The 18,865-nt window shown below is 39.9% G+C and overlaps 1 protein-coding gene across 6 annotated transcripts in view; it reads right to left on the bottom strand.

Annotated features, from left to right (window-relative positions):
- LOC124123760 overlaps positions 1-18,865 on the bottom strand; it is a 126,108-nt gene that overhangs the window by 21,512 nt on the left and 85,731 nt on the right. For 3 of the 6 annotated variants that reach the window (XM_048383964.1, XM_048383965.1, XM_046486930.2), the window contains exons 40-56: positions 18,643-18,777; positions 16,754-16,771; positions 14,464-14,545; positions 13,835-13,967; positions 13,633-13,679; positions 12,371-12,494; positions 11,334-11,437; positions 10,540-10,642; positions 9,506-9,656; positions 7,908-7,977; positions 6,484-6,550; positions 5,659-5,744; positions 4,885-5,011; positions 4,034-4,075; positions 3,672-3,764; positions 2,562-2,619; positions 2,043-2,251 (exon numbers count right to left, since the gene is read on the bottom strand). In XM_048383964.1, the coding sequence (XP_048239921.1) occupies positions 2,043-2,251; positions 2,562-2,619; positions 3,672-3,764; positions 4,034-4,075; positions 4,885-5,011; positions 5,659-5,744; positions 6,484-6,550; positions 7,908-7,977; positions 9,506-9,656; positions 10,540-10,642; positions 11,334-11,437; positions 12,371-12,494; positions 13,633-13,679; positions 13,835-13,967; positions 14,464-14,545; positions 16,754-16,771; positions 18,643-18,777 (1,649 nt within the window). Of the gene's footprint in view, positions 1-1,988; positions 2,252-2,561; positions 2,620-3,671; positions 3,765-4,033; positions 4,076-4,884; positions 5,012-5,658; positions 5,745-6,483; positions 6,551-7,907; positions 7,978-9,505; positions 9,657-10,539; positions 10,643-11,333; positions 11,438-12,370; positions 12,495-13,632; positions 13,680-13,834; positions 13,968-14,463; positions 14,546-16,753; positions 16,772-18,642; positions 18,778-18,865 lie in introns of all 6 variants that reach the window. The other 3 variants (XM_048383962.1, XM_046486929.2, XM_048383963.1) reach the window with 2 other exon arrangements.

The raw sequence follows: 18,865 nt of genomic DNA, 5'->3' as shown, positions 1-18,865 counted from the left end.
AACCAACAAACATTAATCGTACAATGACAAACCCACATCCAAATAGCTAGTAAAGTCCCAAGCACACTGACATACCCTGGGTGGAGGGGTTCTTATTGAGTTATCATCATGTTCCACAGCTGGGCACTGTGGATTGTTGGTTACCCTCCTTAAAGGTCCTTTGACAATCTGAAAAGTTCCATGTGGCAACAAGATGACTCTTATGATGACAACACTATGAAAGCATTGAGGATATGACCCCAAATTCACCAAAAGTCAAGATGAAGATAAGATAGTACCAAGATACAGTACATGGTATCATAGAATCAGACAGGGAAGAAGAGATAGCAAGAGACGTTGAGAAATGTACCCACATCAAGCCATGAGGCATCCCCAAATGTCATCCAGAAGAAGAAGATGAGATGGTCCCAAGATACAGTACGTGGTATCATAGAATCAGACAGGGAAGAAGAGATAGCAAGAGACGTTGAGAAATGTACGCACATCAAGCCATGAGGGATCCCCAAATGTCATCCAGAAGAAGATGAGATGGTCCCAAGATGCAGTACATGGTATCATAGAATCAGACAGGGAAGAAGAGATAGCAAGAGACGTTGAGAAATGTACCCACATCAAGCCATGAGGCATCCCCAAATGTCATCCAGAAGAAGATGAGATGGTCCCAAGATACAGTACATGGTATCATAGAATCAGACAGGGAAGAAGAGAAACCAAGAGACTGAAATAGATGTACCCACGTCAAGCCATGAGGCATCCCCAAATGTCATCCAGAAGAAGATGAGATTGTCCCAAGATACAGTACATGGTATCATAGACTCAGACAGGGAAGAAGAGAAACCAAGAGACTGAAATAGATGTACCCACATCAAGCCATGAGGCATCCCCAAATGTCATCCAGAAGAAGATGAGATGGTCCCAAGATGCAGTACATGGTATCATAGAATCAGACAGGGAAGAAGAGATAGCAAGAGACGTTGAGAAATGTACCCACATCAAGCAATGAGGCACCCCCAAATGTCATCCAGAAGAAGAAGATGAGATGGTCCCAAGATACAGTACATGGTATCATAGACTCAGACAGGGAAGAAGAGAAACCAAGAGACTGAAATAGATGTACCCACATCAAGCCACGAGGCATCCCCAAATGTCATCCAGAAAGGTGCACATCATAACAAGAAGAATTGTCATTACTGGAACACACCAGAGCAGGAAAGTCTGACACATGACACAAACATACCAAGGTGGGAAGAGTCCCTTTAACACTGACAACACTCTTCTTCAATGGTGCCTTCCCTGGAGTTTGTATGTCCTCTTTCATCCAGCCACCTTTGATAACCTGCAAAGTGTATGCAATGTGTAATCTGGATAATCCAAAGTTTACTTCTCCGTATTCAATGCATGTGGCAACACATAAAACAATATGAGAAAGATAAATCATCCAAAGTCAATGACTACTTGGCTCTCAGTCATACAAGGCCAGGTGACAACCAAAGTCAAAGACAACCAGACTAACAGCCTACACCATAGGTGACCACAGACTTCCACACAAACAGCAAGATGACAGTGGACAACCCAAACCAAGGACTACCACACCATTAGAAAAGAAACCTGTGCTATCAAAAAGACTATCAGCAAAAGACAAGACAAATCTAAGTTTTACCAAGGATGATCTGACCATTAGCCAAGAAAAAGAAGATTGCACATCACCAGACCACTAGCACACAGCAGGGACAAGCAAACTATTAGCACACATAAAGGACAGGAAAGACAAGAGGTAACTAAGCTGAAGCAAGAATTTTCAAAGACAAATGCAATCACCCAATGCTGAGGTAAGCCAAATCATTACACAAGCCAACCGAAAGGTGACACTCAGTCCAAAGGGCAACACAAGCAAAGCCAAAGACAGCCAATCATGTATTCCAGGTCAAACCACACAAAAGCATTGATAGAAGCCTGAAGATCCACCAGATACAAATATACTGACATACCCTGGATCTAATTGCCAAAGCATCATTGTCCTCTATGCTGTGCACTGGACTCACGGGTTTGTGGTTGTCTATGTTGGTGAACAGGAAGCTGTCTAGGGTGTTGTCCCCGTTCATCTGCTTGATGTCCGCGGGGTCCACTGGCACGTTGACCTTGTTGGATGGCTTCTGTGGGTTGTTGTTGTCCATCAGGTTGTCATGGTTGGCATACAGCTTCTTGGCAATCTGCTGCACTTGGCGGTCAGCTTCGATGAATGGGGACCCAACTGGAAGAAGCACAAACTTGTCACACACATGCCCGGCTGATTGATGACACTATGCAACATTATAAGCTCTGTTCATTGTTTGTAAAGAATTATAAGAAACAACACTTGATAAGCTGGACTTGTGCATTCACAATGACTGCATGAAGCTTTATCCTTTGTTGAGAAGCATCTGAAACAATTGTTGTCAGTTTGGTGTAGAATGATGTTTTGGCATTAGCCTAATGATAACCACTGGTTAAAAGGCAATGTGTGTACAGGACAATGGTGGAGGCTCATGGAAGGTGTAGTCTGTTGGTGGGAGTTACTATACCTTTCTTGTCCAGGTCGTTGATGGGCCGCTCCTCCTCACTGCTGGTACTCACCAGTTTCTGGAAGAACACGGAGCATTGACAGAGATGTACATTCTGATGACTGACACATCAAGTGAACAACATTAGACTCGTGCGTTCGTGTGCGTGCGTGTGTGCGTGCGTGCATGCTTGTACTAGTCTGGACAAATGCTGATCTTATAGTGTTAGCCCATTAAGATACCATGCCACAGTTTAACATGAATACTCCATTCAGACACAGTATACTGACTCTGAGCCAATCAGTCCTTGTTTTAGCCCCTTTATGCTGAGTGCCGGCCAGGGTAAAAACAAGTACCATCTTTTAACGTCTTTTAGTATGACGCGACCGGGGATCAAACCCCCAACCTTCTGCACTCCGGGCAGATGCTCTATCACTAGACCACGGAGATGGTCTTATGTGAGGGTCCTGATGGGTGGGTCCCATAAGCAGTAAACAGTAAAATTTAGGGTACTTTTTCTTTAAGCAGTAATTTTTCTTCTTTTTCAATAAAATCGTCGCGAAAAATTCCTAAATCGGCCATGGAGAGACATGGGACTTTTAATTCTGTTTTCGTTTCATCCTGACAATTCATATTTTTAATACCTGGTAAAATCTCAAATCGCTAAACATTCTAGACTGGTCCCCTGCATCAGTTGCGCAGCCTGCTTTCTGTGGCGAAGCATTTGGGTCTTGAAGACAGACTGTTTTTTACCATTTTAATCATTTTACGATAAGCAGTAAATTATTTATTTACGTTAAGCAGTTATTTTTTGGTATTTTACGATAAGCATTTACGATAAAAAAAAGATGAATTTTACGTTTACGATAGTGTTTGAAGGGTGTTTTACGTTAAGCATTAAAACCCATCAGGACCCTCTTATGTATCTGGTTGTTACAGGTCTAGTCTACAAAGTCCCGATTCTAAAGGTTAAACATACAGGCTCTCCATAACTGTCTCAGCAACTTTAGAGAAATAATGATGGTATACTTTTCACTCTCAGAAATAAATATAATCTGCACACCTGCTCACAGGAATAATCAGCAACATTTGGAAAACCAATCGTTTTACAGCATGTGATGATTATCTTACCGATGCCGGCATTTGAGATGAGGACTCGGTTCCGGTCGTCTTGAAACTCTTGGCACGATAACGTCGCCTCCTGTTCTTCATACCATCTTGTACCTGGATGAATAGTCATCATCCAAATGCAATTAAACAATACGCAATGCAATTAAACAATACACAATTGTCACTGTGCAATTAACTATCAAAATAATTTATGAAAAACAATTTAAACGTATCATGAAGTGAATCATAATTATTTACTCATATATATTTATTAAATTGTATAGAAACTGGAAAATGTATATACAAAATGCAACATATATAATAAAATTATAAATCTTCTTTTTTTCTTTATTCAGTAAATACATATCCAGGAGAGCACTTACTTGTCGGGATACCAGACAGTGGAATATGAAAATGAAGAAGCCCTGAAATAAAATCCAACATGTCTGTCACAGCAATCTTGCACATAAACAACTGAGTTATTTATATCTGGATAAAGAAAGTGCTTCCATGGAGTCTTGCTAACAAAACTAGCTTCAGCGAGTGAATGTTGTTTTATGCACATTCTGCAGTATTCACAATGACATAAACAATGAAATCTGGATCAGCCAAGCACATGGTTAGATTATATTATGATGAGGGGTTGGGGGGTGGGGGGGTGGTCGGGTAGCCTAGTGGTCAAAGCATTTGCTTGTCATGCCGAAGACCCGGGTTCAATTCCCGACATGGGTACAATGTGTGAAACCCATTTCTGGTGTCCCCTGCCGTGATATTGCTGGAATATTGCTAAAAGCAGCGTTAACCCATACTCACTCACTATTATGATGAGCAACGATACATGTCATCGAGGCACAGTGAATCAACCAATAAATCAAAGCTATAAAACACTTTCCATATTCATAATAAATATCTGCCGAAAGCCGAGGTGAGTGTACAATTCCCACTATATCATGAGCATGTGTTTATAAATCACTATCAAAAAGTGATGATACTGGGTGTTCGCAAAAAGGTGACCATATAGTCCTGCCGGAGGCACTCATCACAAACACATGCAAAGGCAAGTCAACGCGGGTGACCACCAAATCATTGTTCCTGTCTTATGACAAGCATGGGGTATTGGGGACCTACTCTGCCCTGAAATCTCTATGCATGACCATGTTCCTGAAGGTCCTGACTTTCATCAACGGTCATCAACGGCCATCAACAGTCACCAAACTGAGGAGAACCGACTCACCTGTAAGGAGTTAAACACAGCAAACAGGTACTGGAAGACCCTGAGATCCTCGTTCACGGAGAACACACCAAACACCCAGGTGACCCCCATCAGCGGCAGCAGGACACACAAGGCCTTCAAGCCAGCTCTGTAACAGTGATGCAGTGCTGTGTAAGCAGACCAATGACTGATGGTGTGCGACCTTAGCCACAATAGCTGGGTTCAACAACCCATGCCAAGATCCAGCCAAGGGTGCAGGTGTCAGAATGTTTTAGGCTTTAATAGGTAAAGGGGTATACTTAAAAAGTTTAATGTATTTCAACACTACAATTAGCTCATTCATTGATATATTTCTGAACACAACAAAACTCAGACTGCTTCGAGAATCATTTGGATTCTTCCAGCACTTGTATGTTAACCTGCACCCTTTTTCCCAAAACCTGTTTCTGTGCTTGCAACACAGATCAGTCAGGGATTTGAGGCAATAATTATGTAAGGTAAAAAACTATTTTATAGTATATCTAACAATTAATAACTATCAATCATGATTGATGCAATCCTTCCCTCCCCTGGGTACCAGACCTAAGAACCAAGTTCAAAGAGTTTAAGACAATTTGGATTCTATCACTATTTGACAAAATGTTACTCAAAACTATGAAAATAATACTGAAATCATCAAATGTTTGTATTTGTTATGACTTGATAGGCCTTTTGTATCCTAATAAATTAATTGGAGTTGGAACAATCTTCAGGCACTGGTGGCCTGAGGGCCATGTGTTCTAATGCATGACTTACCTCCCCTTTTCCATGGCTGACTTGGTCATCATGGCGGTTGTGCTGAACATTGTCTTCAGGACGATGAACACAATAATGAGGTTGGCCTGAAAATATATTTCTCAAATAATTAAATTCTAATGACATTTACAACAGCTGATAAAATTTCCAAAGTGTATTTGTTTGTGAAGTTGAAGTTTTGACTAATGTTTAATTCTGTATAGGAAGATAATGAGATATGGAATTAACGAAGTGAAGAATCAATAGGAAAATATATCATTATCTTACTTTACAGATGATGGATTATCTATATTTCAATGAATGACAACAGATGAAATGAGTTACATCACAATAACTGTTTTTGTCAGACCTCCATGTCAGATGAGAGACCATAAAACAGATTTCTACTTTATAGTCTCTGGTCAGAATGATGAGATGTGATTGGTCTATATTATCTTGATAAAATATTATGTATCCTGCCTTGGAGGGAAATAAATTTCTCAACAGGAGAATAAATCCCTTATACCCCGCCATGAACAAGACAGGTTGCATATGGATTTCAGAGAGGTAGAATAAATTCCTTATACACCACTTTGAAGCAAAAAGCTGCATGCATTTTCCGAGTAAATGAAAGTCACAAGACGCAGCACAAGTTAACCTCAGCTCAAACAGCTGTTTTCTGTCAATGTTGAATTTATGTTTATTCTTTTTCAATGTCATATTTAAACATGTGGGTAAAAAAATTTGTTGTAGCAATATCACGAGTGGTATAAACCCTTATGATGGACTCATAAAAACACATGTACCACTCATGATACTTCTACATCTTATAATGTCAGCACTCACCAAGATAACAGCCAGCGCTGGAGCTACAAAAGCCCACAACAGACCACTCTCCAGAGACAGCCAACAGCTGCAAGAGGAATTAGGATTATGGCAACATATCTCAAAATTCTTAAAAGCATATCAATGAAAACAATCACCACAAATGAGTGAGAAAATTTGACTGTAATGGTTTTCTTGGAATCACATATATAAGGTATACAATTTGTAGTAGGATTTCTATTACAAGGCAAAGATAATGTTACACTTTGTAGCATACAGTCAGTGCTTCAGTGCCAGGGGAATAAGTTATTGGTGCCTGAAAACATGATTCTCCTTTTCTGAAGAATGTTGGTCTCTATTATCTCAATCACTTGACAAATAAATACCAAATCAATCTGAAGCTAATGTATTTAAACATGAATAAAGCATTTTACACAAAGACAAGCTTTAAGTCTTGTTGTTAATTCATTTGGATCTGTGGTGTCAAATATAACTATTTGTTTATCAGAAAAAAACATCAACGTTATTGCAGGAAGCACAACATTATGACGAACTTGACTAATCAATCCTAACAATCATCCACGGTGACTGAGGTAACAATGCTGTCTTGAACAGAATGTCAGTTATATCATAGCATCATCTTGATGGTGGAGGAAAGACCAAGTGATACAGGTGTTAGATATTATGATGGTGAAATCTGTAAGCAAGGGTAAAATGCTTCATGATCCTAACATTTTCCCGAGGCAAGGTGTTAACTGACTATAGTAGTCCAGTTTCCAGCCTCAATTGTAGCGCCTCCAGTGGCTATTATGAGTTATGACCCTTCTATATCCCTCCAATTGACCAATTAGATTCCATCTCTTGTATTACTTGCATATGTTGCAAACAAAATGGCGGCATCCTGTCAAGACAACCAGATCGATAATCAAGATCTATATTGTAATAAAACAGGTGTTACCACCCGAAATGCATCAAATCACTCAAGCACCTTGATTAAAACATGAAAAGATTTGCAAAATATCTGTTGATGCCCAGTTGGCGGAACACATGCTTTGCAAATCAAGCAGTCGACTGAAATCTGAACGTTGAAATCCATGCTGCTTGTGAACCGGATGTCTAGATTGGACTAGTTGCATAGTCCAGAATTCCAGCCTAGTTATGCAAGGGTGGAAACTGGACTTTTATAGTCAATTAACTCCCTTGCCTTGGGAAGATGGGTGACTAACTGGAGCAAATATGGGATTAAACCCAACAATCAGCAGGTACTGACATAGCAAAGGGGAACAACTCCACAGCAGGAGCTCCTTAGATGACTGGGCTACAGTGTCTCCCTCAAACAGAAGGCATTCTAGCTGTGGTAGTTTATAGCCAATGGCCTCGACCACAGGTTACATTATTGGTGTTTGATGAAATAAATATTTGGATGAGAGAATGTGCATACTCACAACTGTTCACTGCCGTAGCCCTTGAGCTGGGTGGCCCCTAGGGAGATCCCCACCACCACGACAGGGGCACCTGCACAACAACACACTGACATGATCACGCTCCAGTCTTACAGCGGGAAATAGCATATATGTTTCCTGCTTAAATTTTTTTCTGCGCTTTCAGTACAAGTTTGCAATGGCCATACAGCTTCCATTTTGAAGTTGTGATGCATATTATTATTCGACAAGTCAAGCATATATTTGGGAAAAGAATTCATTTTCAAACATATTCCTAGATGACGTGAAATGGATATGTTTCCATTGGTTAGATGGTATCATTGTACTGAAGTACGGTGGCCCATAAGGGACATGGAGTCTGTTTTTCAATATTTTGATGTTTAACTTACTTTTATCTTAACCTTTTGCAAATTAACACAATCTGCCATATAATATGTGATAAATCATGTATAAAAACATCCGAAAACATAGAAAATGTACTTTTAAGTAGCTTTTGAGTCGCTGAAATGTGAAGTGAAAATGTCAAAAACTAAAATGGAAATTTTAAAAACCAAAACGAAAAGGTCAAAAACTAAAATGAAAATGTCAAAAACACAAAACGAAAATGTCAAAAACTAAAATGAATACACAGAAAACTATTTCCACCGCGGTGTAAATATTATCACCGCGGTGGAAATAGTTTTCACCTCGGTGTAAATAGTTTTCACCACAGTGTAAATATTATCACCGCGGTGGGAATATTTACACCGCTGTGATAATATTTACACTGCAGTGAAAACCATTTCCACCGAGGTGATAATATTTACACCGCGGTGGAAATAGTTTTCTGTATTTTCATTTTCGTTTTTGACATTTTCGTTTTGTGTTTTTGACATTTTCATTTTAGTTTTTGACATTTTCGTTTTGTGTTTTTGACATTTTCATTTTAGTTTTTGACATTTTCGTTTCGTTTTTCAGCGATTCAATATCTTCTTTACACATGATTTATGACATATTTGTAAGACAAATGCAAAAGGTTACGATAAATGTAAATGAAATATCAAAATATGGAAAAACAGACTCCCTGTCCCTTATGGGCCACCGTACTGAAGCTACTTCTTCACAGGCAGTTATGTTACAGACATTTAGTCTTGATAGATGATGACCAGAGCTACAGATAAGCTGCGTATTTGCGTAAAATAACCCCAAAAAATATTCAAAACCCAATTACTTTCAATTAACTTGAGTACAGAAACGCATGCATTTAATGAAAAACTCAAATGCATAAAAACAGCACACGTAAATACCCAATGAAGCTTTTTCAGCATGCATACAAAGGAGCTAATTTCCAAAATACTATTACGAGCTAATTTACTTCCCGAGTCTAAAACATTATTTCATATCTTTTAAATCTCAAAATGTTTACTCATTTTGGGAAAAAATATTGGTTACCCAATGAAAAATGTTATAACCCAATTAATATAGAAACCCTGGAGTAAAAACTCAATTGCTCAAAAAGTTATCTGGAGCTCTGATGACTGTAACAGTATTAAGATCATTCCATGAGAGAGGTACAAGAGTAAATGTAGGAATGGTGGACAAGAGGACCAAAGGCTACTGACCCCAGCTCAGCAGCAGCAGCCAGCGGAGCCTGGACTTGGTGTTGAAGACGTAGATGACGCTGACGAGGACCTCTACCCCCTCCGCCAACATCAGGAAGAACACCACCAGGAAGAAGAGGTGGAGCAGCGCCGAGATGGCCGTGCACACCGCCTGCAGCAGAAACAACACACACGCTTAGTTCTTGCTTGTGTGAGTGGCGGGTGCTACCGGTAGGGCAGGAGATGCTTACCCTATTAGCCACAATCTGGTGTCATTGTTGATTTCAGTGATCCATTCATATAATTGTCACTGCTATATTGCCTGTTATGTCCAACGGAATCTGTTTCAGCAGACAAACACAATGAGTTGTAGCAGGAACACAAGCAGGAGGCGAGCGGTATAAAACCTAATGAGGGACGCATAAAACCCCATGTACCCCTCGTGGAACTGCTACAACGAATTTATCTTACTGACATGTTTTAAAATGACATTGTAAAGTAATTCAAATAAATTCCAAATTGATAGAAAACAGCTGCTGAGGTAAGCTTGCACTATGTCACGACACATCCATTGGCTCGGAAAGAGCGTGCAGCTAATCGCTCATGGCATGGTATAAGAGATTTTATTCCCCCGCTGAGAAATTTATTACCCACCAAGGCAGGTTACACAGTATTTTATCAAGGTCACATGGACCAATCAGATCTGATCATTCTGACATGGAGGTGTGATAAGACCAGTTATTCTCTGGTATTATGGTTTTATATTTACATGTTTTTGTGTGAGAAAGCCTGGTTGGTAGGTGTAAAATATGATCAAAAAAGACATTTCAGATAAAAGAATGTCCTTAAAACTGTTATCTGAACATATTGTAATGTGTGCAGTGTTAGTTAAGCTTGTCACATGGGTACGGTTCAGACAAACCTACAATCACAATCAGGGCAAGGCAGAGATTCGAACACATGATGGTATGTCTAAGGGATGTAACTCTGCACAGCAAGTTATGGCTCCTCTAAGATGACTGTGCCCTCTGTAACAGTGCGGTCAGTGAAGTTACCTGGTTCTCCGTCTGTGTGACCCCACCCAAGAAGATGGAGTAGGCAATGATGAGAGCGAAACACAGGTTGATGAGAATGATGGCACGGTCGGACTTCACATACCTGGGAATAGAGATGACAAATATCATATCTTGTATCGAAGAGAAGGCATGCTGTCATCATCAAGTTGTTACCGGGGTAAACAAATATATGCTGTAGTTAGGATTATACCTGACAGACATAGACCCTCCTAACATCACACATCCACCAAAAAGTTCAATGGTGTACACTCCCCAGTTCCCGAGGCAAGGGAATTAACTGACTGTAAAAGTCCAGTTTCTAGGCTGTATTTGCAAAACATGTGTACTGGCAAATTGGTGTCAACAGATACTTCCCAAATCCATGTTTCTAAGGAAGGTGCTCACCTGATGTAAGACCTGTTTTATCACAATATAGATTTTGATTATCGATCAGATTGTCTGCACAAGGTGCGGCCATTTTGTTTGAAGCAACTGCAAGTGATGGAATCTGGCTGTTCTATAGGAGGGACGTAGAAGGGACATAACTCGTAATAACCACTGTTGGCTGTGATCTCATCTCAACCATTTTTCCAAAATCATGTAAGCTGACAAAATAATGTAGCATTCACAGGACTACAAGGATGATGACCTGAGCGTGACATCATCACATACTGAGTCATCACATACTGCGTCAGCACTGCTGTAGACCATGTGAAATCATAACTACATGTGGTGCTTGATACGGCTGTTATTAACAAGCTATTCTGAACCTTATGGATGCTATAGAGTCTCACCTCCACAGGGCACAGTAGATGCAGATGGTGAGGACGAGGAAGAAGATGGAGATGCCGCAACCAACGGCCGAAATGATACTCAGGATCTTGGCATCTTGTTCCGTCTGAAAGTACATAAAATTTCAGACTTGAATTCCAGCTCAACAGGAATATGGTAGGAATTTTTCTAAAATATATAAATCCTGGAAAATCTGATAATAAATACAACCTATTGGTTATAAAACATACCCGGAAAGCCTGTAAATGAATGAGTTTTCTCAAATCTGTGCTACCCTAGTGTGTGATGAATTCCTACCCATGAGGGAAGGCAGATAGAGAAGAGTAAGTGTCCCGTAATGGTAATGCCCTTGGGAATTACAGTTTTTCTATAAATAACTCGGCTTTTCATTGATCGCCAGTACTATATATACTTTCCAGTTCTTCGTTCTTTCAGTCTATCATCCATGTGCTGATATGGAATGAGACATCGGATAATTCTGGATTGTGATTCAGAATAAATAACTACAACTTGATAAATATTCTACATCAATCCATCTTCTAGTGCTGGTACACATGTCGGCATCAACTTGTTCATGTTTAAAAAACTTTAAAATTGGTTGACTTAAATAGATGTAAACTTGCATTTGTAACAGTTAAAGAATTAAATGCAACAACATATTTCTTAATTTTGTATGTTGTTTTTGTATTAGTGTAAGTGATACAATATACAAAATTTGAATTGTAATAGGGAACTATTTTACGCAATCTGATGTGTTGTGAAAAGGTCACTTGTTTACTGTTGCATAGGGATACTTTTATTTGGAGTTACAGCAGCTGGAAAGTTCGAAGGTGGTTAGGGATGGGATCTGAGATGTTTGCAGTAAAGTTGATTATGGGTAAGTAAGAAAATAACCAACTCGAGGCTCGGAATTACAGTTTATCTTTTTCTCAGGAATTCATGTCATTGATCCCAAGTGTGCGAAGAGGGAAAGATAAACCTTAATTCCTTGTAGGTCATTCATTAATTTATTCTTATAGTATGATACATAAATACTTACAATGCGCCCAGGACTCATGAGTATGGCGAAGTTGGTGAGGTGGTCACAGTCACAGACGGTCATATTCTCCGTATTGTTGACCACTCTACAGCCCTCAGATGACCAGCGGCCATTCTGCTCATATCTGAAGCAAAGAAGCAAATAAATATTAACAGCCAGCCACATGGTACTCCAGCCATCATGATGAGGGACAGCAAGACAGGGCTTCACACATTGTACCCAGGTACAGAATTGTACCCATGTCCTTGTGATGAGCCAGACTTTATAACCACTTGACTACCCCTCCAGTCCATGTACATCGGACATATCCCCGTGTGTCAGCTCAATGTTGGAGGAAAGCCCAAAGTAAGGCAGGGTGTTGACTTTACCACCTTGCTTAGACCTAGATATTAATCAAGGAGAATCTGGGTTTCAAACCCACAACTACCCATAACTACTGCAACATTGAATTGCGGTACCTATGACCAACTATTAAAGTTTCTGGAAACGGTTAATTTAAAAGGAGTTGTAGCAAGTCTTAGGCCAGGTTAAGACAAGTAAAGTCAATGACTGAATGTTGTTTTACTGCACTGTCTTCAATATTGCATGAGTGAGTGAGTGAGTTGGGTTTAACGCCGCTTTTAACAGTATTCCAGTCACATCACGGCGTGTCAGCTTAATGTGGGAGGAAAGCCCGAAGTGATGCAGGTCTCAGATGTTTACCACTTCGGTGAAACCCACGAGCACGGGTATGGTGCTGACAAACCTACAATATTGCATGAAAAGACAATGCCTTTAAGAAAGTGGTCAAATGTAACAAATGTTATATTTAAGATAACACTTTCTTAGTCAAGTACAAATTCAAACCCCAAAGTTCTAGAATTTGTACTGTACTAAGAAAGTGTTTCCCAAATATAACATTTGTTAAATCAATATTACAGTTACATACTGGCTGGTAGTATCTAGGGAGGGTAGGAAAAGCATGGCCATTGATCCATGCTTAGGGACACACACAATCAGCCAACAATTATTGATTGTAACTACATATATCCTCTTTTGAGTTGGCTCTTCTCTGGAGAAGCAGGGAGTACATGGACCATACTTCTGTGAGGGCTATAACGCTGAACTGTCACTGTAGATGATTAACTGCAGAAGTTGCTGTCTGCGGTGAGTGAGCCTGGTTTGACGCCGCTTTTAGCAATATTCCAGCAATATCACGACGGGGACACCAGAGATTACATGCTGTCTATAAGTCTATTGGGCATTATGATAAACTGACTCACGGGGCTGAATAGTTGAGGAAGCCACACACCGGTTCTGAGAAGTTGCCCTGAAAATATGGAAATAAGACGGATATTAAAATTATCTAACAATTTCACAGTCTGTAATGATCATAATTAAATATAACTGAACTTTAAAAATATTTTCTGTCAATTATCAGTTTTTGGAAAAATATGGAATTGTTACTAAATGAAAGCAACTTACATTAAGATGTTCAAATGACAGCGTTACAGAGGGGTTCAGTTTGGTGGTCATGCTTGGGATGAGGGAGAATGACAGTATCCTTGAGTTAATTTTCTTCTCCAATGGCACACTGCCTACATCTTGAATGGTGCTTCTGGAATAACACAAATATTTCATTTCATTCAGGTATGCAAAGAGGTTTTGAAGACTTATTGAAACTTTGACAGTGATTCAGTTCTCGAAATTCACACATTTTAAATGAGTGGGTTCAACGCTTTGAAACTAATTTGACGATATCACACCAGATCAACTTAATGTATGACAAAAGTGAGTCATTGATGCAGATGACAGACCATTTTTGTGAAACTCTGTACTGACAAGAATAATATCAATGAATAATCAGGGTAAACCTGGGATTTGAACCCATGACTTGAGGATAAGGTCAGCTAAGGGGCACAACTCTGCACAGAGAGTTAAAGACCACTAGGCAATCCTTGGCCTCTAACACGTTGAATGAAAAATCACTGTTTTTAGTTCAGTACCCGGTTCTGATGTATCAGTCACCCAAATGTATTGGCAGATCATCAAAGGTGGTTCTGGAAAAGAATATAAAATGTCAACCTGTCAAACAAACTGTACAGCATCCTTACCCATCTGTCTCTGCCTTCCTTCTGCTAACCAGCTCTTCAATATCCTTATATAACACTCCACTGTATCCCATCAGGTTGTTTGCTGAAAGTGTGGAAACATATTAACATACAAGAAGCCATCATAGTCACCCAAAAGGAAAAATATGTAAATGACTTCTGAATAACTGGAACAAGCAGGCTTTGTTTTTTGGAGAGGTGGGGGAGTAAGAAAACAATTGGTCAAAACTTTCACTTCCTGCTTTTAAACAGAACACTTTATTGCAAGGTTACGGAGGACAAAATAATGTAATTTTTTGCACTAATATTTCCAATATGGTTGGAACCCTTTAAAGGGAGAGCAAGAGAATGTTGCGACATTTCATAGTCATCTCTTGCGACAGGTGTTAGGCAAACCTGTGGTTGACAGTATGAACACCGGCCCATATCATCAGAGGGTTGGTGGGGTAGCCTAGTGGTTCAAGCGTTCGCTCATCACACTAACGACCCAGGTTCGATTCCCCCGCCATGACATTGCTGGAATATTGCTAAAAGCTGGCGTAAAACAATACTCGACCATTCACCCATAACATCAGGTATGATCGATGACACAATCAACCATATCTCACATTGGAATTGCAAGATTTCTTCCTTTTAATCAGTTATGACAATCACTGGGTAATGAAAAGCTTTTCCGCCCTTGTGTTTCCAGTCTATTTGACAAAACACATGCAGCTGATACACTGTCTCTCCACTGGTGCATGGCGGGTTGTTGCACTGAAGGGGAGCTGTCTTGATTGCCCACGAATGATGCCTAACACATGTACATGTTTCTAACAAGTCAAGACTCTATAAGAGCTGTTGTAAATTCAATATGTTATTACTGTTTGGGGTTAGTGTAAATGCAAAAGAAACACTGAAACGTGAACCTCGAAATCTGTTTACTTAATACTTGATTCATTTAAACATGAACCCAACGTGGTCTCTTCTCCTCAACAAGACAGGTAGACACTGTGGGTGAATCTGTAAGTTATACTTACTGGTCTTATCACAAATAAATGAGGGAGTGGGTGAATGTTGTTTTACGCTGCAGACTTCAATATTCCAACTATATGACAGTGGACTGTTATATAATCATGTCTGGACCAGGCAAACCAGTGACTGATTTTATGACCAGCGTCCCACACCATCATGACCTGACCACCTGATCCAATAATCGCCTTGTATGACAAGCATCACAAAGGTTATTAGAGACATTAGTCTAACCTGGAATCCCATTTCAAAAATAGAATTCACTCCTATTCTTCATGTCTAAGTTTCACTTAGATGGTTGATGTTTTTAAATACAGAAATAACAAATTTAAAACAACAATACAACGCAAACATATATCCTCAAATAATCTTAATTAAAAAAGAAATTACATATTGAGCATTCATGAATTAGTTCATATATACTCCTGAATAGAAGTTAAAGAACACCAACTCTTTCATATTACTATAGTCAGTCTGTCATGCCCTGACAGATTACCTATAGTAATATAAAAGAATCAGGTGTTGTCCAGGTGTATATATCTGTCCCCAAACAGTTTCCAAGTATGTCACAGAAATATAGAAAAGTGCATACTATGATGATGTGCTGTTAAAGTTATAAACATTGTTATGTCATTAATATTTTTCCTTGATGCGGTCATGCTGTGATAATATTGCATATTGGGCCAAATCTTTTTGTTTCTTGTTTGAGCAAAGTTATTTCTGCCATTTAATGATTCAATGTTTTCCACACCCTGCTTACAAGGGAGAAGAGCATGCCAAGTGTGCCACTGTGATGTGCTCAGAGTTACCTGCCCTTGCATAGAGAAAGACAAATGTTTTGAGAGAAACAAGAAACAAAAGAAATTGTTTTTTGGCTGAAGTTAATGTGTTCATCAAATGTAAGTGCACAAGACAAAACTGTGAGTGAGTGAGTGAGTGAGTGAGTGAGTGTCGTTTTACGCTGCAGTCAGCAAAAACCCAGCTGTACCACAACTGCCTGAAATTGATCAGGTCTGGACCAGGCAATCTGAAGGTTGACAGCAGGAGCAGTTTTCAGTGCTGTTTGGCTATCATGAAGTATGAGCAGCAAACAGTCAGGTCACATTTTGCAACCAACTGATCTTTATCTCAGCCGTCTTTTATGACAAGCCTGGGAAACCTAACAGGGGCCAACTATGGCTGTCATCATGCATTGTATGTGATCACAACATAAGATTATTGTCATGCACTATGGTGAAATAAACTTTGTGCAACAACACAAAGTCTTGGGGCTCCTACTTACGGATTAATTCCGCTTTTCCTGAAAATTGTATGCACAAACATTCAAGTCTCACTCACTCCCTGCATATTTGCCTAAATATGTTACTGGGATTATGAATTTATGATAAATGTAATATAAAGTTCTACATAGTGGTTCAGCACACTCCATCAATATAAGCCACAGTTTTTACATTTTATGTTTCACAGATTTATTCCAGCTTTTCTTAACAAGGTCAGTCGAAATAAACATATAAAATAAACAGCTATGTCAATCATTTATTTATTTGTTTACATAAAAATCATTCTTCCATGGAGTCTTCTTGAATCACTGATGTGCACATGGAATTTATATATAACATTTTTTATTGAGGATTTATATTACGAACAGGAGACATAATAAAAATACTTAGTTTTATGTTTAATAAATGTTTTCCTCGGCTGCTTTTCAGTAGGGGTGGGCCCGTGAAACAAAAAATATAAGGCCTTAGAATGAAATAGTAAAATGAAATGAATGGACGTTGTTCTCCATTACAGTCAGCAAAATACAGCAGTCAGATAAATCAGCACAATCAATCATCTATGCTGTTGGATGATGTCAAGTATTTAGACAAGTCACGCATTATAATCGCTCACCATCAATCCAGACAGTCACGGAACAACGTCACACCATGACGGTGTGATACAACCTTCAATCCACATAGTCACGGAACAACGTCACACCATGACAGTGTGATACAACCTTCAATCCACACAGTCACGGAACAACGTCACACCATGACGTTGTGATACAACCTTCAATCCACATAGTCACAGAACAACGTCACACCATGACAGTGTGATACAACCTTCAATCCACACAGTCACGGAACAACGTCACACCATGATGGTTTGATACAACTTTCAATCCACAGTCACGGAACATCGTCACACCATGACGGTGTGATACAACCTTCAATCCACACAGTCACGGAACATCGTCACACCATGACAGTGTGATACAACCTTCAATCCAAACAGTCACGGAACAACGTCACACCATGATGGTTTGATACAACTTTCAATCCACACAGTCACGGAACAACGTCACACCATGACGATGTGATACAACCATCAATCCAGACAGTCAGGCAACAACATTACACCATGATGACCTGACGCAACCTTCAACCCAGACAGTCAGGCAACAACATTACACCCTGATGACCTGACACAACCTTCAACCCAGACAGTCAGGCAACAACAGCACACCATGATGACCTGACACAACCTTCAACCCAGACAGTCAGGCAACAACATTACACCATGATGACCTGACACAACCTTCAACCCAGACAGTCAGGCAACAACATTACACCATGATGACCTGACAAAACCTTCAACCCAGACAGTCAGGCAACAACATTACACCATGATGACCTGACACAACCTTCAACCCAGACAGTCAGGCAACAACATTACACCATGATGACCTGACACAACCTTCAACCCAGACAGTCAGGCAACAACATTACCCCATGATGACCTGTCACAACCTTCAACCCAGACAGTCAGGCAACAACATTACACCATGATGACCTGACACAACCTTCAACCCAGACAGTCAGGCAACAACATTACACCATGATGACCTGACACAACCTTCAACCCAGACAGTCAGGCAACAACATTACACCATGATGACCTGACACAACCTTCAACCCAGACAGTCAGGCAACAACAGCACACCATGACGGACAGATACAACATGCTTGTCTTCCAAAGAGAAACCCTCCCCTGTATTTTCACCACTTGTTCTAATACCGACACAAACTATACATATGGTATAACTAACTACATTGGTGTATCCTGAAATGATGGGAATATCCCTATGCAATGAAGAGCAGTGTTGATGTACATATGTAGGCAGTTTACCTGGTACTGAGGCTGAGTACGTCTGTGCCTTGATAGTGACCTTGGTCTTGGACGTCTGGACCCATGGTGGGTACTGACCACTGTTGGCCTGGGGGAAGGTGATGTCCTTGGGGTTGGTCTTGCCAAAAGCCAGGACTGTGGAAGTGAAGACAACCTTGTACAGTATACAACCCAGAAATCCTAATCCTGTGAATTAGGCAGGCATTGTACTACATGGCCTTGC

This window comes from Haliotis rufescens, unplaced genomic scaffold, assembly GCF_023055435.1.
Source record: "Haliotis rufescens isolate VD_foot unplaced genomic scaffold, xgHalRufe1.0.p SCAF_5, whole genome shotgun sequence".
Lineage (NCBI taxonomy): Eukaryota > Metazoa > Mollusca > Gastropoda > Lepetellida > Haliotidae > Haliotis > Haliotis rufescens.
Note: the sequence above shows the minus strand (reverse complement) of the source record. Positions and strands in the feature narration are given on the sequence as shown.